Consider the following 22,852-nt stretch of genomic DNA (forward strand, 5'->3'; position numbering starts at 1 on the left):
AAATTTCGAACTTGAAATTTAAGCTTTATCCTGAAAATTTTAACTGTATGCTCAAAAGAGTATTTCAGATGTATTCTTGAAACATTAATTTCGTGCTGTCAGGGGACCAACAGCCCTCCAACAGCCAAACCCATCTGTTCTCTGATTGGATTGCTAATATGTGATTGACATGACATTGACCAATAAGCTGAAAGGAAGAAAAATTGGCTGAAAATTTGTATGTGTGAGTTGAAAGTCACATACAGCCAGGGAACCTGAGTGCAGAGTTTTACACCTAGCTTTTTGCTTTGTATCTGTAGCCAGACCTTAACAAAAAATGTGTAACTTGTGTAAATATTTTACAAACACAAATCCTTTTTACACACGTAAATTCTCATCTGTGTTTGCACAGACATAAAATTTTCACATATTTTGGTTTACAAGGTTACAAAACTCAGTTCACAAATACGCATTTGATTTACAAGTACAAAATATTTATGACCACAATTTGAGCCCATAGTTATGGTGTTAACGTCATTTTAACAAGATTAACGCTCACAGCACTAATTTATTTTATTCCCAAATTTGACTCTCACATTTTGTCTGAAAATTTATTCTCAGAATAGCATTTCAACTTTCTTCTAGAATAACCATTTCTAGTTTATTCTCAACATTTCTGGCTTGAAATGTTAACGTTATTCTGATAACAATGTTGCAACTCTTTATTTTCAATTTAAATTTTCTTCTCAAATCTTAGTTCTGGAAATTGTGTTTATTCTCAGAATTTCAACATTATTCTCAGAACAATAACTTTATTCTGGAAGATTTTGACTATTCTCAAAATCTCAAATTCCTTCTCAGAACAGTATGTCAAATGTATTTTGGAAATAGTACGCTTACATTTTGACTTCTATAAAAATCTATTCTCAGAATAGTGTTTCAGCTTTAATATGGACGCTTTATTTTGAGTTTATTCTCAAAATGTAATTCTCAGAATATTGACTTTATTCTGAAATTTCTGACTTGTCCTCAAAACAGTATTTCAGCTTTAGTTTTTCAGGTTTACTTTTAAATCTTGACTTTCTCAGCATAACATCTCAACTTTAATAAAGATATTTTATTTTGAATTTATTCTCAAAATAATGTTTCAGATTTCTGCCATATCAAACGTGCAGAGCTACTCACTGTGGTGATTAAAGGAACAGCTGAAAGTAGCTTCCGTTTCAATTTTGTTCCAGAAATGGTGCTTTAGGTTTATTCTTGACAGTATTTTTAGTTTTAAAATGGGATTTTGAAATTAGAATCAAGACCAACCCTGTCCCCGTAATCCTTAACTTCTAACCGCACAGTTTTTATAATTTCCAGCATTTAGCAAAACTGACTAGATTTTTCCTACACAAGTAGTTTGTTTTGATCCTTAAATTATTTCAACTCTGTTCTGATGTTACAGCTTCATTCCTCAAGTTTCGACTTTGTTCTGCAAAATTAAAGAGAATTTCTTGTAATATTTTTTTTTCCTCGGTGTGACCCTGATACTCCTTGTAAAGTGTGTGTGTGTGTGTGTGTGTTCTGCTTGCCTGCCCTTGTTCTGCTCCCTTGTAAGTGCAGAAGTACTAGAATAGCATTAGATAATAGATAATTCATGCCTGCCAGGAGTGCCAGAACACGCGAGTGGAAGTTGGGGAAAACGAGTGCAAAAAGCATGCCACTATCTGTGTGTTTGTCAAAATACTGGTTTACCTGCTCGTTACACTGAAGTCACTAGTTAACCTTAAACTCACAATAAGCTAACAGGGTGGGGCTTTGTGTGTAAACGCCCAAAAACACTTGAACAGCACACTGAATGTGGCCTCCAACTGGGCTGTGAGTGTGGTGATTAAAATGAAACATGACGTGCTGAGATAGGCTGTGGATGCACATCTGTGAGTGTGTGTGTGTCTGTGTGTGTGTATGTGGAAGTGCCTTTTTTTAAAATCCTTTTTTGGAAGTTGTGAATCCACTCACGCATGTCCTGAGCGAAGAGCAGCAGCACTCCGAATGAAATAATCATAAAGTGTTTAGTAGATTTCTGAATTATGAATTCTAGCATTAACCCATTGTGAACATTGCACTTTGATGTATAGGATTGTGTACTTGGCATGTAGCATCATAACATGTTGGTGCATTTTAACTCAAAGGGAGGTTTCTTTGAATGTGTTTGATAATAAAGGAAATGGTTTTTGTCTGTTAGTGTTGCTGTATTTGAAAACTGAGCCTCCTAATGATGAGCTCATATAGCCAAATGGATTGTATCAATGTGTTGTATTTATATTATAAATAAACCTAAACTAGCATTCAAGCCTCTCATCGATTTTATCCTTTCCTTTGCCCTGTTCTCCCACTCAATAAACTTCCTGATGTGTTCAGTAAATTGCTGCCATTTAACCCTTTCATAGTTCTTTTTCCACTATTTCTCCAAATGTCGTTAACACCAAATTGTGCGCCCACCATCTGAAAGTTGCAGCAGAAATTGAGTTTTTGGTGAGTCTGTGGCTTCAGTTTCCTCTTCTTAGTTGACGGGAGTGGTACCTGGTTTCCCCTTTAGCTGCAAGGTTCAACCGGTTTTGCTTTCAGAGAATCTCTTCTGCATACTTTGGTTGCAGTGAGTGGCTATTTCAGATACTGTTGGCTTCCATTTTCCTCTGACATCACCAAGACATTTTTGGCCAGAAACTGCCGCTCACTGGACATTTTCTCTTTTCAGATCTTTGTTTGTAAATTTTAAAGACAGTTGTGCAGGAGAGCAGATGGGCAGTTTTAGGCTTTGTTCAAAGTCCATTAAATCACATTTCTCCGCTATTCGGATGTTTAGCTTGAACTTCAGGAGGATTGTTTTGACTGTGTTCGAATGCTTAAATGCACTGGGCTAATAAAAGGGCCAGTGGGTGTATGTGCATTAGTAAATGAACACTCTTTCATTTTTAATCTCAGACGATACTCACAAAAAATGTATTTTATTCTCCTCTAAAATATTGAGCTTTCTGTTCCAGTGATGGATATTCCTGTTAAACATAGCCAAAATTTCACATAATGAGATCACTTTATGTGCAGTGAGCCAAAAGCTTCACAGGTTAAACTGTCTGGTCTCGAAATGATGTCACATATCCTTATTGTAGTGATCTCAGCACATAGCTGAGCACTGCAGTCCCGTACTGTGAGAGGCAACCAATCAGAACAAAGTTGGTTCAAATAGGGGGAGGAGCCAAATCAGCTGCAGCAAAGCAGAGTTTAAAACAAATAAGGATATTAAAAATAAATAAATAATACAAAAAAATATATATGTAAAAAGTAAATATTGAAACTTTACTGTTTTACATTTCAAATCTTTATTTAAACTGTATTAAGCACAACAAATGTAATGTATAACGAATTAAAACATAAACCTGTTAAAACCGCATGATGCCAAATAATTAAAAGGCTCTGAGCACGAGCAGTGCTGTGGTGGTCATCCTGTCACGGTCAGGTCAAATAAATTCAGAGCACCTAGAATCTCTTTGGTCTGGAACATTTTTGGCAAACTGAGAAAGCAGCAAAAAGCGCCAGCTGGACCACAGAAAACGCCGGACCATGTAAAAATTTAGCGTCTTGTCGATGTGCAGTTCAGCCCTTTGACCCGGGTTTGAGGGTGCTGAAAGGCTTAGAGTTCCGAAGCGAGCCAGAAATCTCCTGCAAGAAGCCGGTGAGGTGCAGATCCTTCTCAGACTTCCTTCCGTCAAAGATGACGACAAGCGTAAAGTGCGGCTCCGGCCGCGTCAGGTAGTATGTGCTCTGGACCTTGTCATCATAGAAGTGCACCACTTTGTCCAGAGTGTTGAGTTCAGCGGCGCGGTCTCCCATCATCATGATGACGTTGGGCCAGTGTGTGAGCGGCCGCTCTCCCGATGGCAGTGACACCACAGCGGGGAACTGCTCCACGCCCTTCGGTGCTTCCCGGTACGAGTGTGGGTGGTGGTAGCCGTGACCCTGGAAGCTTTCCGAGCCGCGGTTGTCAAACACAAGCGACACATTGCTGGCATCGTGCTTGCGTATGAAGGTGGAGATCTTGCCGTAGTAGTCCGGGGTGGTGCGGGCCGTCTGCGCCCTCATGTCAGCCGGTACAGTCTGCTTGCTCAGAACTTCGTGAAAGTAGAAGCTGAACTTGGCGAGCAGTGTCGCTTGGAAGCGCTGCAGCCACACATAGAGGTGCGGAGGCTGCACTGCCTTCTGGGACTGACCTCCGAACAGGTGCTTGCGAGTCTCCTTCTGCCGCTGGAACAGCTGACCCCAGGTGAGGAGCTTGGAGTTGGCACCGTGCAGGCTGAGCAGGGCGGGCAGGAAGTGCCACTCAGACAACTGGGCTTGGCAGCGCAGCAGCTGTGTCACTACGTCCACCTCCATCTGGAAGCCCTCCTCCACCCGGCCCACAATGGGATGGTGAAACCTGGAAGAGCAAAAAAGAAAGAGAAGGAGGTGAGGAAGTAAAGAAGGAACCAATCCATCAGTCAGTCATTATTCCTCCTGTTGGGTCTGACATTATTCATCTTTTCCAGGCCTGAAACAAACACACACTGAGGCTCCAGTGAAACAATCACTTCTGAACAGTGCTGACAGACCTGCAAAGGCAAAATGTGAAGAAGTTTTGAGGGTGCCAAAATAAAATCTCTCTGAGGAGACAGAATCCTTTATTTTCTCTTCTGGCCTAATTTGCAGAAACCTCAAAGCAGCTGAGACAAACATCTCCCCCAGATCTGCTGACAAGGCAGAGAGAGAGAGCAAGCACGTTACAGTTTCTCGCCGGTTCATGGATGGCTGACCCGTTGACGTGTGGCACGTCACACCGCATTCCGCTGCAGCTCCGTCAACAGCTCACTCGCTTTCTGTTCCTGCTGTGGCTGCAGCACGCCACTTTGCTGACACGTCTCTGGGGAAAACACCAGATTCCTGAGCTCAAAGTTTCCCTTCAACAACCTCAATATGTCACTCTCTCCCTTTCTCTCTCGCTCTTTGTTTTTTACACTTGGGTCCAGAAGCTTTTGAATAATGACACAATTTTTGCCAGTGTGCACCACCACAGCAGGTTTTAAATTAAACTATGAAGAAATGATTTAAGTGCTGACTTCCAGCTTTAATTCTAGGACTTTAATTTAAATACTGCATTACCTGTTTAGGAATTACAGACATTTCTATGCACAGTCACCTGGTCTGTGTCAAAATTGTGTCGTTGTCCAAATACTTAACCGTACATGTTTGGGGTTTTTTTTAATCTCGCTTTTTTATAATCAACATCAAAAGGACCAAACTACCTGGGTCTGGAAGTCTTAGTTGCTACAACTATGTTAGTTGTAGTAGTTTCGAACTGTTCCATTTAACTCTTACATTGCAAAATTAAAAGATTTTCTTCAGTAAAAGTAATCTGTAATCAGATACACACTTGGAGCTGTATTTCTGGAGGACGACCTCGAGCACTGTGACCAGCTCCTCAGAGTTGACATTCTTCTGGCTGCCCAGTGAGTGCATTTTCTCGTACAGGTCAGCCATCTCCATGCGGGCCTGGATGAAGTGGCAGAGCTGCTCTGAAAGGTGCGATAACAGGTCCTCCAGGTAGGAGGCGGAAGAGGAGGAGTTCAACTGGCCGTGGCGCCCCATCATCACCACCTTCCTGAGCTCGTTGTACAGCGAGGTGTAGATGGTGCGGATGGAGTCCTTCCGGCTGAAGAAGGACTGGCCACCTGCAGAGAGAGGGGTGTGTGTCAAGCTACAGAAACACTTAGGTGCTGCAGCGCCACCTGGTGGTGGAAATTAAATTTGGAGTTTTAAATGTTAAATTGAGTACAAATAATGGACAATAAGAAATCATTGCTTACTTATAATGAAGATGAAAACATAATAAGTCTCAGCTCAGACTGGATTAAAATTCTGACTGAAGCAGCGATAAAAACAGTTGGAGCTGTTGTGAACAAACGTTCTGCAAGGTGTGATGCAGGACATCCATCGAGGACATAAAACAAATTATAAAACCTAAAACTCTGCATGCACAGCACTACATTTAAAAGCTGTTTATTAGGAGCAAAAAAAAAAAGATAAATACTTAGAAATGTTTATGTTCACAGCAGGAAAAAGGAGTAAAAACCCTGAAATCACCGTTATGGACTGAACCCAGATTTCCCAAAACATTCCCATATTTGACGTTTTAAAGAAGGTGTCATTCTGAAGGAGACCACTCGCATGAAATATTTCATCACAGGTTAAAGGTGAATGCTCAGAACAGACTTGTAGTGATTGCAGTGACCCTTTGCTCTAAGGGGAACCACACAATTCCAACATTCCTTCCACAGCATGAGCGCCACAGGCCATTTTATTATCATGAACTGACATTCATATTTGCAATTGTTCTCCTAAATTTGCTATCATTTCTTACAAATAGATTTTTTCTCCTAGACTTTCGTTTACTTATAAACATGCTCCATTGTCCTGAATTTTTTTCTTACAAATATGCCATTTTCACCTGAAGCTTTTTCCCCTCATAGATTTGCGCGTTTTTAAAAAAATCATTTTAATTTCATTTAATATGTCAATGAAATCAATTACACATCGACGAATTATTCTACCTTCGTACATGCACAGACCCCATATATACTCCATTTTATCTGCTTTAATCCACCACACCCTCCGTGTTATGGTGGTAGTTATACAGGGGACCACAGCAGCAGAGAAAGCTACCTATTTTCTGTCCCAGGAACGTCATGTTGTGGTACACCTTCTCCGCCGCGGCCAGGTGAGCCAGAGCGGCCAGCAGCGCGCTCCAGATGCTCCCGCTGCTCCTGCTGCCGTCCTTCTCCCGCTCCACGTAGTCCTTTGCTCGGTCGAAGGAAAACATGCCGAGCTGGGCGAAGAAGCTCTCCAGGATGGCCCGCTCCCGGGGAACGGGCCGCAGCTCCTCCACCTCCATGGTTCGCAGATACCCCCGAGCTAACTGTTAGCAACGGGAAGTGTGTGTAAGAAAAAACACCAACTGATAAATAGTGTGGTTAAAAGGCTAATTTTACATACTGATCCCAGGAAACCCATTAAATATAAACGTGAAACAAAGAAATTAAAACACGTCTATTTAAAGCTAACAGGCCAAGTGCAAGACGCCATATTGACTACGCCGGATGTAAACACTACGGAAAGCCGCGGACGTCAATTCATGAAGGGGGCGATAGAGGAGGGGGTCTTTTATTCAGCGGCGGATCTAGATAAATTTTCTTAGGGTGGCATGAGCGTGGCAAAGAAATAAAATGGGGTGGCAAAATCAAAGCCTTTTTTTTTCAAACACACATGTAGGTGGTTACATATGGTTAAACTAATTTAAATGCAGTAAGTATACACGTTTTTCATATAAATATAGTCTATAACTTAATTATTATCTGTAGCCCACATAATTAAACACTTTAGTTACATAAAACATGTGAGTTTTGATGCTATGTACTGTATAGCCTGTATGATAAATAAATATGTAGCCCAATAAGTATAAAATCCAGAAAGCTACACAACATTGGGCGGTTCATTTACAAACACAAGTCTAACTTAAGTTTCACTGTTTTTTGTTAGAAAACAATCACACTGTTGGATGCTTTAAATTACACAAATATTCAGAAATCTGCACTGTCATGAACAAAAATTTAAACCTAATTTTTCATGATTTGTTGGATTAACCCACTGAGGTCTGAAATACAACCGGCCATTTTTGACTCCTTTTGAGTTTACGTTTGTATTTCACCATCAGATTGTTTCATTTTATTTTTTTCCCCTTGCCTCGTTTGGTATCTTTTCAGCTCAACTGAATTTAGTTGTTTTTTTCACTGACATACTGCATTAGTACTACTATTACTATTAATAGTACTATTACTGATCTGAAATCACACAAAGAACTTAAAATCCTAGTTGTATTTTTTTACTGTAAAAACCCCCCACAGACATGCTGAGTAAATTTTTACAACTTGAAATGCAAATATAATATAATTGTACATTTTGTAAACTATTTAACTATTTATCTAAAAATGCAGCCAGTACACCTGCTGTTTTTTCATTTTGTGTAAGAATTTAAAAATATTACTAAAACTAAAATGAGAGAACAATCAGGTGTCGCACTAAGATGCCCCACAAATGATGTGTGCCAGTAAAAAAAAGTTTCTCCACCAAAAGACAGAGCAGCACAGGGATAAACCTGCAGGCCTGACAATAGGAGGTGTATCACTCCGCTGGTTTTCTACTTAGTGACAGTGTTTACATTGCAAATGTGCCTTTGTGACATTCATTAGTGCCCTCACTGACACACAAAACAAAACGGCTACACAACAGAACAACTACACAAGACAACACAACACACTAAGAATCCACTCCACACTAAACGTCACAAATCTCCCACATCTAAGCTCTCTCTCTCTCTCCCTTGCTCTGTCTCGCTGCCGTTACCGTCACTCCCAAAACTTTCCCCTCTTCCTAAACAATCAAATCCCACATGTTGACTTATTTTTTTAAATTGGTCGACATGGTGCATTTTTCCACCAAAAAGAAATAGTTTTTTTTTCTCTTTCTTTACTGTTTTCGTGCTGTCCTTAGAAAATGCTTAAAACACACACACACAAAAACGTGACGACAGTATTTAGTAAAGCTTATATATATTATCATAACTCTGGATTTACTGGCCTGTAATTAAAATTTAAAAACTTTAAAGTCTGAACTTTCAATGTGGGCTGAAATAGAGAGTCAGCGTGGCTGCAGCGTGTTGCTATGTCAGCTTACATCAGTCATGTGATTTGGAGGTGCAGCGTGTCCGTGGACCACAGAGGGTTAATAACACTCACCTTCCTTCCATTTCCACAGTGTAACAACCAACCACCTGTGTAAAATCCGAAATTCCCATGGTGTTGTTCAAAATATGCTCTGGCACAATCATAAGCATGGCTTGCTACTGAAAACTAGAAAAAAGCTGTCCTGCTATGGGCTGAACCATTTGTTAATGGTGCAGGGGAGGAACACTATCCAATATATTCAGTTTTAGCATTTATATTCATTGTTGACTGTAACTACGCTCAAACTGTTAATGCTATCTTATTTGAATAAACAACACTGTCATATGCAAAACTGGGGTGGCACTTGGGGTGGCAAGGGATCATTTTAGGGTGGCACTTGCCACCCCATGCCACCCTTCTAGATCCACCCCTGCTTTTATTGTTAATTTATTTTCACTGTCTTTAATTTGTTATAAAAATCCAGATTTTTTAAACTCAAATTTCCAAGAAAAAAAGGTCAAATTTACAAAAGTAAACTGACAAATTATTATGAGTTATTAATCCCAGGAGTTCAAATATATAAATTAATATGTAAATTAAATACAACATAACTTTAAGAAGTGAAGTTATATTGTTCTTTGACTTAAAAAAATATTTTCGCCAATATTTTTCCCAGTGTTCCAACACGTTACTATTTTTCATCATGTATCCCCTCTAAGTAACAACAGGAATGAACCAAATCCCAGGTTTAGACTTATTTTTCACTTTTATTATTGAAAGCATATTAAAGTTATTCAGAGTGTTATTTAGTACAAAAAAGCACAAAACAGTTCTGTTAAATAACTGTGTCAAAAACATTAACTGTAGATAAAGTATTGGGAGGTTTTCCACAGTTTCAGCCCCACAAAAGATATGTTTTATATTAATTGGTTTTTGTTTTTGTTTCATATATATTGCTGTTATATGTCCTCATTCTTGTTGGCTTTTAACCGGGCCCTGAAATATGTTGCAAGGACTAAAAATAAATGTAAAATTGATGTTGCTGTCAGGGGTGTTGGTGAAGATATATAACCTTAATATCACTTAAGCCAGGGGTGTCCAACTCCAGGCCTCAAGGGCAGATGTCCTGCAGGTTTTAGTTGTGTTCTTGATCCAACACAGCTGATTTCAATGGCTAAATTACCTCCTCAGCATGTCTTGAAGTTCTTCACAGGCCTGGTAATGAACTAATCATTTGATTCAGGTGTGTTGACACAGGGTGATATCTAAAACCTGCAGGACACTGACCCTTGAGGCTTGGAGCGGGACACCCCTGACTTAATCTAAGCACCAATCAAAGGGGATGAAGTTCCTGTAGTTCCTCTAGTGGCCACTTGATGCTGCTTCAAACAGTGAGTCAGTTGCCATAGACTCCAATGTTAACGTGTCCAACTTCCCAGCAGACATAAATATGGTTACAGCCTGATGCAAGAAACAACTTAGGCCTGTCCTAATAGGGTCACTTCCAGTACCAAAAAAGCGGCATGGCAGTGACTAATCCCATCTTTTATATACAGTCTATGGTTTAAAGTTTGGCTTGCCCATTGATTTCCCTCAGGATTCATTTGCTCCAAGAGTCTTTGAGGATTCATATGTGCTCAAATTGTGGTCATAAATATTTTGTACTTGTAAATCAAATGCATATTTGTGTACTGAGTTTTGTAACCTTGTAAACCAAAATATTTGAAAAATGTTATGTTTCTGCATCTATGTGTTAGTTGAAAGCCACATGCAGCCAGGGAACCCGAGCACAGAGTTTTACATGTAGTTTTTTGCTTTATATCTGTAACCAGACCTTAACAAAAATAACTGTAACTTGTGTAAATATTTTTACAAACACAAATCTTTTTTTACACACACAGAAATTCTCATCTGTAGATGCACAAGCATAACATTTTCACATATTTTGGTTTACAAGGTTACAAAACTCAAATACTCACAAATATACATTTGATTTACAAGTACAAAATATTTATGACCACAATTTGAGCCCATAGGATTCACTAAGCTCCAACATCATGTCATGGTGTTGAAGTCCCTTTCAACAACTACACTTCCCATGAGTCTTGGAAATACAGAATATTATAAGGTCTTTCTCTCTAATTCTCTCTTAAGGCTCTCTCTCTCTCCAGGGGTGGATCTAGCCCCCCTCTTAAAAAGTTACTGCTGCTTCAGTTTCGCACAAACCACATCTCCTCTGATCCTCCTCCGCTCGTCGCTGCTCGGTAGGTGGCATAATCTCTCTTTCCTTCAATAGCTCTCCCCTAGTGTGTGTGTGTTCATAGTTTGATCTCAGTTAATATTTTTGACTGATAGACATTTATGGTGTGTATTCAAAATAAACTACTGATATTAAATCACCACTATGACTGTGTGTGGGTTTAATATTGGAGCATAAGACCAGGCTACAAGAAATTTGAGCTGTAAATTATCCGCAGGTTTGTGCACCTGTGTGAATCAGTGGGAGGAAGATATAATTAAACAAATTCTAGTTTTGAGTATTTAGTCTATTGTAATTTGTTAAAAACATTAAATCATTTTGCTTTATAGTTTTGGATATACACTCTACGGCCACTTTATTAGGTAGACTTTTTCAACTCTTTGGTAACACAAACACAAACATTTATTCAGCCAATCCTGTGGCAGTAACTCGATGCATTTAGATGTGGTCAAGATGACCTGCAGACATTCAGGCTGAATATCAGAATGAGAAAAAACATTATTTTAACTAAATGTATATTATAATTACTCTTTTTTTTTGTTTTGTTTTGTTGTTGTTATAATTACTTAAGTTTCAGCCAGCAGCACAACTTGAGACTCATCAGACCACAAAACATTTTTTAGTCTTGTATTGCACAGTTTTGGTGAGGCTGTGTGAATTGTAGCCTTTGTTTTCTTTTCTATTTTTAGATGGCAAGAGTGGCACCCAATGTGGTCTTCTGCTGCTTTAGCCTGTGTGCAAAGTTTGAGTTTGCAATGCTCTTCTGCATACCTTAGTTATAACAAGTGGTTATTTGAGTTACTGTTGCTTTTTCTCCCACAGAGCTGCAGTTTACTTCATATTTTCCTCTTTTTTGGACTGTCCTCTGTAAATCCCAGACATGGTTGTGTTAGAAAATCCCACCAGATTAGCAACTTGTGAAATACTCAGACCAGCCCATCTGGTACCAACAACCACGCCACGTTTAAAACACGTTTAGTTTAAAACACGAAACCTTTGGAATGTCTTCTGAGTAGACACGAAATTATAAAAGTTTTTAAACCAGAAATATCTTCATAAATATCTTCAATACAGCTATCAATTAAACACAGTTATTAATTGATGAAATATTCCGATTTCGCCTGTGCTTTGTCGTGTTTCCACCTATGCCGACCTATTTAAAAAAAACAAAAACAAAACCCTAAAACAAACGAAAAACAAAAAAAGAGAGCTGTAATTTGGGTTACTGTCCCTTTAAGAACTCAGTGGCTGGCTGCCGGAAGTGGGTCCGTCGTGTTTTCTCCCTCCGGCAGGTGTTTTAGCCTGGAAGCTTCAGCTGAGCTTCTGAATTCCGTTTGGTTTCACTGCTAAAATCTTTTTCTCTTTAATTATATTTGTAAGAAACACTACTGTTAGTTGTTCCACTTAAAATATAGAAAGCTAATCTTCTCGTTAAAGTAGGGCGTGTAACCGACAAGTCGTGATGGCTCAGGAGATAAACGGTGAGTTTATATATGTATTTTTAAAAAAAAAATTTTAAGTACCGCTTAAATATATTCCCATGTACCAAACTGACACTTCAGCCCGGTGTTTGATATTATTTTAGAGTGTTATTCTGCTTTGTTTGATTTGAGAACACTTAGTTCTCATATTTAGGTGTATAATTTCAATGTTAGGGAGGTCTGATGGCGCTTTGTTTTGGTTCCGCTCTCCTCATGACTCTCTTCAGGGCAAATTAAGAGAGTGGTTCTCAGGCAGTTCATTTAAACAGAGCAGAGGGAGGATGAGTACAGGCTAGCCTGAGGTCAGCCAGTGCCAGGGGAGAGTCAGGAGGTTTGAAATGAGGCGGCATAAGGGTGTTACCTGAGAGGTGTACCAAGCTGGGCTCTCTGCTTCAGGCTCCAGGAGGCGAGTTTTACATGTCATGTGACTCTTTCTGCACAACATGATTCCTATAAGTGCCACATATTCCAAGGAATGGTTTTTTTTTTTTTAACTAGCATATTTTATTATATGTAACTTCAAGGCGCTTAATACAGAAAATAACAAACCTTAATGCTGTGTAGTTTTACAATGCAAGCAAAATACAGCAAAATAAAGCATAAAAAGAAGTTTAGGCTGTATTAGGGTTATATTTTCTGCTCTGAGGCACTGTTATGAAGGAGAAATGAAAGTCTAGGCAAAATGAGAACTTTTACTTTGTTATTAAACATGCTCTGACCAACTTGAAGTAGCAGTATCGTTTTCTTACAGCAGCAGAAACTATCTAACAAACACTGACGTGACTCTGTCCTCCTGTCCTGCAGCACGGGCCGTCCCTCAGCATGGACTCTGAAAATGACATCTTGATGAAGGAGTCCATCAACATGATGATTGACATGATCGTGCTGTGTGCCACTTTGGCACTCTCTCTCTTCTTCTGGATCCTCTCCCTCACGATGAGCACGTTCTACGGTGAGCTGTCCGCCTGGGAATGTTTTCACTTTAAGGGTTTTCTTTTCCTTAAAACTGCCTTCAAACAGGAAGTTAATCCATTAAATCATGTGCCCCTCCATGTGCCCTGAATACCTTTCACACTAACTTTGATTTTTTTTTTTTTCTCCTGAAGTGGGTTAAAAGCTGAACAGACCTCAGTACCATTTTTCATAGTCATGCATGGACAGAGAGAGCGTGGCAATGAGGACACGAGGCCTATGTTGAAAGACAAACTTGACAGCTGTCAGGAAGAAACTCAGTTCCTTGTATGTGTGCACATACTTGGTGAATAAAAATGAGTCAGGGTCTCTGGTCTTTCTTTTGAGCAACATTATAAGTAAAGTTTGGGTTTCGTGCTGTTACTCAAATGTTTGTGATTGAGCATTTGTTTGTGCTTCAAGCATTAGATTTTCAGAATCAGAAACTTTATTGTCATTGTCACGAGAACAACGAAATGAAGAATGGTCCCCGATCATTGCATCATCCCTAGCAATATCAAAATATAAATAAAACAATAAAATTCAATAAATAAAATAGATAGAATACTTAAAATACTAATAAGATGTAACAGTAAAACATTCACATACGTTCCCACACACATGCTTCAGGCCGTGCATAGATTAACACAAGAGTGGCGTGATGGACATTTTTTTGTAGTATTCAGATGTGTTATTGCAGTTGGATAACAGCTGTGTTTGAGTCTATTAGTCCTTGCTCTGATTGCTCTGTACCGTCTGCCTGAGGGCAACAGTTCAAACAGGGAGTGGCCAGGATGTGAGGTGTCTTTTATGATGTTTTGGGCCTTTTTAAAACAGTGGGCGTTGTGTAGAACTTCCAGTGTGGGGAGAGGGCAGCCAGTGATCTTTTGGGCGGTGTTAATGATCCCCTGGAGTGCTGTCCTCTGAGCCCCTGTGCAGCTAGTGTACCAAATACATATGCAGTAAGTTAAAACACTCTCAATGGTGGCTCTGTAGAAGGACACCAGCAGTCTCTGTGTGATGTTATTCCTCCTGAGAATTCTCAGGAAGTACAGTCTCTGTTGGGCCTTTTTCAGCAGCTCGGAGGTGTTCACACTCCAGGAAAGGTTCTCCTCTATATTGACTCCCAGGAAGCGGAAGCTTGCCACCCTTTCTACACAGTCCCCATTTATGAATAGTGGTTGGATCTCTGCCTTTTTCCTTCTGAAGTCTATTATGAGTTCTTTGGTTTTTGAAGTGTTGAGGAGGAGGTTATTGGCCTTACACCATGACGTCAGCTGCTCCACCTCGTCTCTGTACGTAGACTCGTCTCCCTTGGAAATGAGCCCCACCACTGTGGTGTCATCTGCAAATTTCACAAAGATGTTGCTGTGGTGGCGAGGAGTGCAGTCGTGTGTGTAGAGAGAGTAGAGCAGTGGACTGAGCACACAGCCCTGGGGTGAGTCAGGGCTGAGGATGTGTGATGGCCAACTCTGACTCTCTGTCTACGGCCCGAGAGGAAGCTGTTGATCCACATGCAGGTGCTGTATGGAAGCCCCAGGTCTTGTAGCTTGGCCACCAGCTTCACAAATGACGAGAGATGTTGCAGCATTTCCACCAAGATTTTCCTCCCCTCTTCTGCCTTCTTCTTCTCCTTCTTATACTACTTCCTCCTCCTTCTCCTCCATCTTCATCATCCTTTGTCCAATATCCTCCATCACTCCTAAGCTGTCCGTCATATCATTTCTAAGCTTCTCCTCCTGCTCACTCCCAGTGAAAATCTGAAGACCCCCACCTTGGCCTCCAGTCTTTCTCTCAGTACCACCATCCCCACACAAAAAATCACAGTGGGTCTCACTACCATCTTGTAAATCTTCTGCACTCATCTCCACCCGCTGCACCTGCCATATTTAAATTATTTCAACAGCTTACATTATTGAAGCACATCAGCTCATTTCTCGTCTCTCCGGTTTTATTTTGAAATCATCATCATCAGATAGATTTCCCTTCTACAGCTGTCCCCACTGAAATCAGTCCCTGCATGGTTTTAAATTAAGACACAGTTACTGGATTGTTACACTTTGAGTGACCTGACACTGTTGTTGGAGTTGATCACCTCCAAAGCCCACAATGAGCCAGAAAAAGCCAGAATAATACGCAGCAGCTGCAGTTTAATCAGTTATATTTTTTTAAAAGTGCATCTCATTTCTTTTTAATATTTAAATAAAAACTTTTTCACTCTGTGATCAATTTAAAAATAAAAACGGATCTTTACATGCTTCAGTAAATCCTTCAAACAATCAGTCGGGTGGAGAGGTGCTGATGGTAGTCTTGGTGTGTGTGTTTGTTTTCAGGCACGCTGCAGCCTGTGTCGCCGTGGCGTTGGTTGTTCTCCATCTTGGTACCCCTCATGGTGACGATGCGAGCGCTGAAGAGACGCAGTCTGGACCGATCGGGAGCGCTGGCCGGTGAGTATTTGTCATCACCTTTACCCACCTGCGTGATGTCGTTTTGGCTTCCTGGCTCGCTGCTTAGCCGTTATGAAGTCATTTCGAGTGAACATTAGAAGAGTTGTGATGTTTGGTGTGTGTCTACACTGTGTTAAGTTGCTTCATTGTGATTGGTTAATAAAGTGGTGGGTGAGCGTGTTTTGGTTAGTTTTTTTTTTTAAAGGGGGATATTCTATGACCTTTTAAAATAAAGAGGATTCTCCAATACTTACATATTTTCCAAGAAGAGGCACATTTTAAAAAATCCAAACCATTTTTCAGTTTCAGATAACACGCCAAGCTCTTCAGGCTGCTGCTTTTGCCTGTTTTCTTGGTATTATATGACGTAAGCGATGCATTTAAAACCAAGGACTGTAACACATTTCCAGCTCTCGCACCAGAAAACAACTAGACCTCTTACTACGAATCTGCAGATGACGCACAGATCTTGCCTTGTGACCCATTAAACTGAAGTCATGTTGGTCACAGAAGACTTGTTCTCATATGCTTGTGTTAAAGAGCAGAAAACTGGATTTCTGGCCACAGTCATGGACTTTAAAGATCTAAAACTCATAATCCACATTAATGTTGTCACAAAATCGCCCCATGAACGGACTCAATTCTCACATTAGACACCTTTTCATTCCTGAATCGGTACTTGTAATGTAAACCAGAGCCTGAATTCGATAAAGTTGTGAAAATATGTGTAACAGACAAGCAGAGGGGATTTTTCCACACGTCTCACGTTGCTGTCTTTAGTTTGAAATATTCAGTTTACTGCTGATATCTTCCATTTGATGTTTATTTTGTGGAATTTGTTTACAGTTCTTTGAAAAAGCATTTGCTCCCATCATTCATTCAGGATTTTCTGGTATAGAGCAGATTTCATGGCTCCATTAAGCATCCTAAAGCAGCCTCAAACCATCACACCACAACCACTACGTTTGACTGTTGGTATGATATTATTTTGATGAAATCTTGCATTAGCATCTACAGAATGCTTTCAACAAACTCTCGGGTATCATCCAGATTTTTTTTTTCCCAAATATGAGCCGAGCCTTTGTGTTCTTTTAGCTCAGCACTGCTTTTCTCCTCGAACTCTCCTACTGTTGCCATTTTTTGCCCAATCCCTTTCTTATTGTTGAATCATGAACTGTGACCTTGCAGTTCTTTAGATGTTGCTCTGGGTTCTTTGATGGGTCGTTGATGACCTCTTGGAGTAATTTTGGTTAGCCAATCTCTCCTGGGAAGAATCACAGAGGTTCACTAGAGTCCCAAAGCCTTAGAAATGTCTTTGTAACCCTTTCCAGACTGATTGAAATCAATGACTTTGTTTCTCAGCTGTTTCTTTAGATTCTGGCATGATGTGTTGGTTCTATTTGAGATATTTCTTCATTCAGCAGGTCAGGCAGTGAAATTGAACTCGGTAGTTAATTACAAATAATTCATGAGTTACTTTTTGACATGGGCCAGGTACGTTTGGTTGACTGTTTCCCTTAATAAATGAAATCATAATTTAAAAAGTAGATATTGAACTTGTTCAGGTTATCTTTCTCTGATATTAAAATTTGTTTGATCCAAAACATTTAAATATAACTAATATGCCAAAAAATTAAGAAATCAGGAAGGGGACAGTTACTTTTTCACAGCACTGTAAGTTTTCACATGTGAAGTGACAGTCATTAAATTCTTGAAGTTTTCCTTGAGAGTTTTGATTTTTGCTTTCTATGGATTTGACATTCAAGCAACTTAAAGAAGTCCAGACGCTTTTCTTTACAAGCTCCTTTGAGCCACAAAAGACCTCACAATTCTGAAAACTGAGTCATGAGGCTGCTGCCTGAAGTCGAGGCAATTATGAAAAGAACTGATACTGATCTGATTTATTACACTGCTGAATGATGCCTCTGTGACGCTCAGACGATCTACAGTATATGAAGAAGGGAGGTGATTTTTCTGCCTTCCAGGAAACGCAAAATGAAACTCTTTATGGGGTGGTTTTTTTTTGTAAAGCTTGACATCTTCAGCTGGGTTTGTTCTTTTTAAACATTTGGCAACAGAACAGCACGCTCTGAATGACTGGTGAGCTTGCGCTAACATGCGTTTCTGTGCCCTCAGCCCTCCTGGTGGGGTTTGTGTTGACGATGGCAAACTATAGCTTCTTCTCCACTCTGCTGGCCTTCTTCATCACCTCCTCCAGACTGACCCGCTGGGGAGGAGCGCAGAAGAAGAAGATCGACGCCGAGTACAAAGAAGGTGAGAGACGTAAAGGCCTCACAGGTGCTGCAGAGACTGGTGGAAGCTCTGTGACACAGTGAGGAGGCGGAGCCACAGAGAGAATGAGAGAATGAAACACTTTTGATGTCTTACTCAAACCAGCAGCACAAAGCATCCAACCATTAGCTTGTGGGTGAAGTAAAGCGTCCATCAGCAGCTCCACTGACTGAAACAGAGCTGAAGCTGTGCATTCACTTGTGTTTGTAAGAAACCAAATTTAAAGCTGATAACAAACTTTGCTGCCATCCTCAACAATTCTAACAGACACACCTGTAACATGCACAGGTGTGTCTAAGCGAGGGAACAGCATTTTGTTGGTTTTTTTAGGGTTTTTTTAGTTTATTTAACAAAAAATTTATATGTGCGTAATTACTGTGTTTAAAAAATAAATAAAAAAATTCTAACTAAATGATGCATTCTCATAAACTTACAATCAGCTCTGTGTTTTATCTTTTGAGAAGGGATCCCCTTTCCCCAAACTGAAACAAAGAGGTAACAGACATCACAGTCATCTTAATAAAATATCATCTTCTTCCTCCTCACCTTAAGCCTCGTCTCCTGAACTGAAGTCAGGGCTCTAACACACGAAAACATACGTAAAATAGCTAATTCATGTCCGATATTCTCACAATTACTTATCGTCAACAGATCAGACATGAGATGGATAAACAACAACAACAGCAGCTAGTTATAGGCTAAGATAAGTTTTCCAGCCTCTCCCAGAGTAAATAAAGGCAGATGCTTCTTACCCGGCATTCACAGCTGAGGTAAACGGTGAACTGACGTATTTCACTGTCGGGGGAAAGGGTCACTTTGCCGTCAGAGTACACTGACAGCAAATCAGGAAGTGTGTTCACAAACAACAGTAGAAACGTGCACTCCGGTCACAGCTTTTATGGAGTACAGTCTAACTTTAATACTCGGATCTCTTGTAGCTGGCCAAAATGCGTTTGTCCAGCAGCCACCATAGCTAGGATCTCTATTTAATTGGGAGGGGTTAGGAAATAGACCTCTGTTGACCATAGTCTGTAATCTGCTGGCATCTAGTGGTGAAAATGTAACTTTAAATGTAATTATTTTGCATATTAAGTTTATTCATATGAAATTTAAATAAACTAATAACATATTTTACATTATTATACTAAATATGTTTATTTATTGCTTTTTTTAATGGGCCAATGTGACGAGTTTGTTTTTTTTAAATGATCTGTGGCTGAGGAAAAAAAACTAAGCATCTGATTAGTGACTCCCCTTGACTCACCGCCTTTTACCTGGGCTGCTTAAACAGTTGTCCTGGAACAGTTTGAATTAAATGTGAATTACTTGTTTTTAGGAGGTCAGCGGAATTGGGTTCAGGTTTTCTGCAATGGAGGTGTTCCCACTGAGCTGGCGCTGCTCTACATGATCGAGGTAAACTGAGAAGCACAGGAAATAAGCTGCTCTGTGTGAGTGTAATGTTAGTAAAGTTATTCATTTCCTGCTCGTGCTTCAGGTGGGTCCAGGTGAGATCCCCATCGATTTCAATAAGCAGTACTCTGCCTCCTGGATGTGCCTCTCCCTACTGGGCGCGCTCGCATGCAGTACCGGGGACACCTGGGCATCTGAGGTGGGGCCAGTCCTCAGCCTATCAAAGCCGAGACTCATAACCACTTGGAAGGAAGTCCCCACAGGTGAGGAGCCAGTAAGAGGGTGGGGTAATGATGTGAATGTTCCACTTTGTGTTAAAGAGGGGAAAAGTCCCACAGCACAGTTCAGATCAGACTGGGGGTTTTTTTAAGTTGTGAAGCTCAGGACTCCTGAGAATTGACTCTTTTCCATGAAGCCAAACACACAGATTAGATTTTCACAACCGTTCATCAGGATGAGGAGGCGTGATTATGAGCTTCATTAATAATGTGACTTGTCACATTGATTTATCTGAAGAGAGTCCACAGATGAACACTTCTTTTCATGCTGTGTGGCATCTCATTAAAAGGCTGTCGGTACAGAAGATCAGCAGTAAACAAAAAATGAAATCATTTTTTAGATTTCAGTTGACCTAATCATGCATCCTTTTGCGCTGAAAATCATTTTTAGATAAGTTGCCTCATTTTTCTGGGGCTTTTTTCCCTGCAGGAACAAACGGAGGCGTTACTCCCATAGGATTGGTTGCCAGCTTCCTCGGTGGGGCAGCAGTGGGTGTGGCTTACTTTGTGACGCAGTTGCTAACAGTCAGCGACCTCCACCTGGCCGACCCCCAGTGGCCGATCGTCGTGTACGGCGGCGTGGCCGGCCTGCTCGGGTCCATGTTGGACTCTTTCCTGGGGGCGCACATGCAGTACTCAGGTGGGTTTGAGCCAGATCTCATGTGAATGTTGTTAAGTGTTTGCATACGTAGAGAAACTTCCTGATCTGCCACACAGCCTCTGATTCTGTCTCGCAAACCCAGATGTGTCAGACAGATTCAGATGTCGCGTTCATACTTTGAACCTTTAAAATGTTGTTTGACATCATTTACTGACTGAATCTCAATCCGGGCTCACATTTCAATATGAAATGTAATCAGATTACAACCAGCCGCTTTTAAAAATGCCCTTAAAATCCATTTAGTTCCATTTCAGCCTCATCTTCACTCAATTGTTCCAATAATCTCCAAGATCCAGCTGCAACAGATGTTTTTCATCAGTGTGATCAGTTACAACATGATCAATGATTGATCAGTGTCTGAAGCTTTACACAGATCAGTTTGATTTAAACACCAATTCTCAGCAACGTACAGCAAATGTTTGCAGTCTGACTGCTGAGTTACAGAGATGAGATTAAAGTTCAGTTTGAGCTGATTATAAATCAGATGTAAGGATTTTTCCTTTCCGCTGTTGCCAAAGTGCCTGCTCATATGGTGTCGTCTGATTGTTGATTTTTTAACCTCACAATGTGAAGCTCCTCGATGATTTGCTGCTGTAAAAAATAAGATTGAACTGAATCTGATGCTGAAGCTTGACGTTCATACGGAGATCAGAGGAAGCAGGAGAACAGTGAGTGGCTTCCTTTTAGAGTATTAAACATGCCCAGTTAGAGTGAAGTTCTGCAGTTTCTTTCCCTATAATAGTGAAGTTGAACCATTGAACTCAGCGGCCCTCAGAGATCAAGCAGCTTTTACTTCAAATCCCAGCTCATGGAGTTCAAACTTATTTCACTAAAAATTAAACAGAATTAAAACATAGCTTCAGAGGGGCTCTCCTAAACCTCAGTCCCTGTTTAGCTTGACTGAAACAAGTAAACCGCATCTGCAGACTAATAAAAAATTTGAAAAAAAGAAAAAAAAAAAAGAAAAGAAAGAGTTTAACTTTTTGGTAACGTTTTCTGCAGCTGGGATTTCCTTTCGTGCAGTGACACGCAGAGATTTTCTGACTTTTCTCCTGTGTCCCCTCAGGCTTTGACGCGAGCATCGGGAAGGTGGTGAGCTACAGCTCCGCCACCACCCAGTGGATCTGCGGGAAACCCATCTTAGACAACAACGCAGTCAACCTGTTCTCCTCTGTCCTCATCGCGCTCATCCTGCCGGGGCTGGCCTGGGGTGCGTGGCCTCGATAGACTGACACTAAAAAGCACAGTTCACAGTTGTCTGCCTGTTTTATGACCTGCTGGCTGCCTGAATTAGTGTTATTCAAACATTGACTAAACATCTGAGACCAACATCTTTTTTTTTTTTTCTTTTTTTTTTTTTTAAACAAAAAAAAGACAGGTTTTAATAACTGAGCCACACCTGCACCATCAGCTGCACCCACACCATCAGCTCAAAGCCACTGTGTTTTTAAACATGACATGTTCAGGAGGCCATGGATGTATTAAACTTCACTGCCAACCCCTCAGTCTGGATGTGACTGATTTGTTTTAGATGAGATGACGTTTCTGCCATTTAGTGAAAAAAATAAAATAAAATCAGGAAATGAAACTGGTGTAATTTTGACGTAAACAAAGAAAACTGGCAGCAGGGTGGAAGGTTGGTGACGGTGTCTGCAGAGCTGTGATTAGATGAATATGAACACAGCAGAGGGAAGATGGAGCATGAAGGTTAAACTGCTCTCAAAAGTTCAGGTTGAGGATCCGCGGTGGGCGGAGACATGAGGGTACGTCTGAGGAGGCAAGGTCGGTCGTTAATATGCAGCCGTGTAAAAGTTCAGTCGAAGAAGAGAAAATGTGGAGGAGTCCACGGATCATTTTCAGAGGTATTACTGTTTTTATTTCAGTGTCTGAGAGAGAAGGCACTAAACCAAACCGGGAGAGTGACATTGACTATGAACAGGCGAGAGAGAGAGACGTCAGGATTAAATTAATATATATATAAAGTTTACAGAACAGCAGGTGCGCACGCACGCACGCACACACACACACACACAGCTTATTATCTACACGAGTCCTGATTGGTCACATGGAGCTCGCTGCAGAGCGCCCTGTTTCACAGCAGGATATGTTAATGTCCAGCAACAAAACAAAAACCCTCAGAAACTCAAAGAGCCGACATAAAGTCCTTCCTCCTGCAGATACATGTTCGATTATTTCTGCAGCTTTTTTCTGTAAGTAAAAAACAAAAACACTGTATCCCACTCTGCCATCATCGAGACCTCTAAATTAACTCAAAATACAAGCTTATTCAAAGTTTAC

At 40.5% G+C, this 22,852-nt stretch overlaps 2 protein-coding genes across 4 annotated transcripts; one reads left to right on the forward strand and one right to left on the reverse strand.

Annotated features, from left to right (window-relative positions):
* Positions 1-3,327: 3,327 nt before the first annotated feature.
* kics2 (KICSTOR subunit 2) lies at positions 3,328-7,169 on the reverse strand. Its single transcript, XM_005750879.1, has 3 exons — positions 6,718-7,169; positions 5,429-5,726; positions 3,328-4,438 (listed from the first exon to the last, which is right to left on the reverse strand). Exons 1-3 carry the CDS (start codon positions 6,944-6,946, stop codon positions 3,619-3,621), a joined length of 1,347 nt encoding a protein of 448 aa, XP_005750936.1. The 5' UTR covers positions 6,947-7,169; the 3' UTR covers positions 3,328-3,618.
* A 3,822-nt stretch (positions 7,170-10,991) lies between these two features.
* Positions 10,992-22,059, forward strand: tmem19 (transmembrane protein 19). 3 transcript variants are annotated; one of them, XM_005750881.1, is made up of 8 exons: positions 10,992-11,038; positions 13,320-13,467; positions 15,800-15,913; positions 18,050-18,187; positions 19,542-19,618; positions 19,701-19,878; positions 20,324-20,533; positions 21,621-22,059. In XM_005750881.1, exons 2-8 carry the CDS (start codon positions 13,338-13,340, stop codon positions 21,779-21,781), a joined length of 1,008 nt encoding a protein of 335 aa, XP_005750938.1. In that variant the 5' UTR covers positions 10,992-11,038; positions 13,320-13,337; the 3' UTR covers positions 21,782-22,059. The 3 variants fall into 3 exon arrangements, with proteins under 3 accessions (XP_005750938.1, XP_005750937.1, XP_005750939.1); XM_005750880.1 differs by lacking the exon at positions 10,992-11,038 and adding an exon at positions 12,295-12,515; XM_005750882.2 differs by lacking the exon at positions 10,992-11,038 and adding an exon at positions 12,757-12,921.
* Positions 22,060-22,852: the final 793 nt, after the last annotated feature.

This window comes from Pundamilia nyererei, unplaced genomic scaffold (assembly GCF_000239375.1).
Source record: "Pundamilia nyererei isolate P.nyererei 1_Seehausen unplaced genomic scaffold, PunNye1.0 scaffold00291, whole genome shotgun sequence".
Lineage (NCBI taxonomy): Eukaryota > Metazoa > Chordata > Actinopteri > Cichliformes > Cichlidae > Pundamilia > Pundamilia nyererei.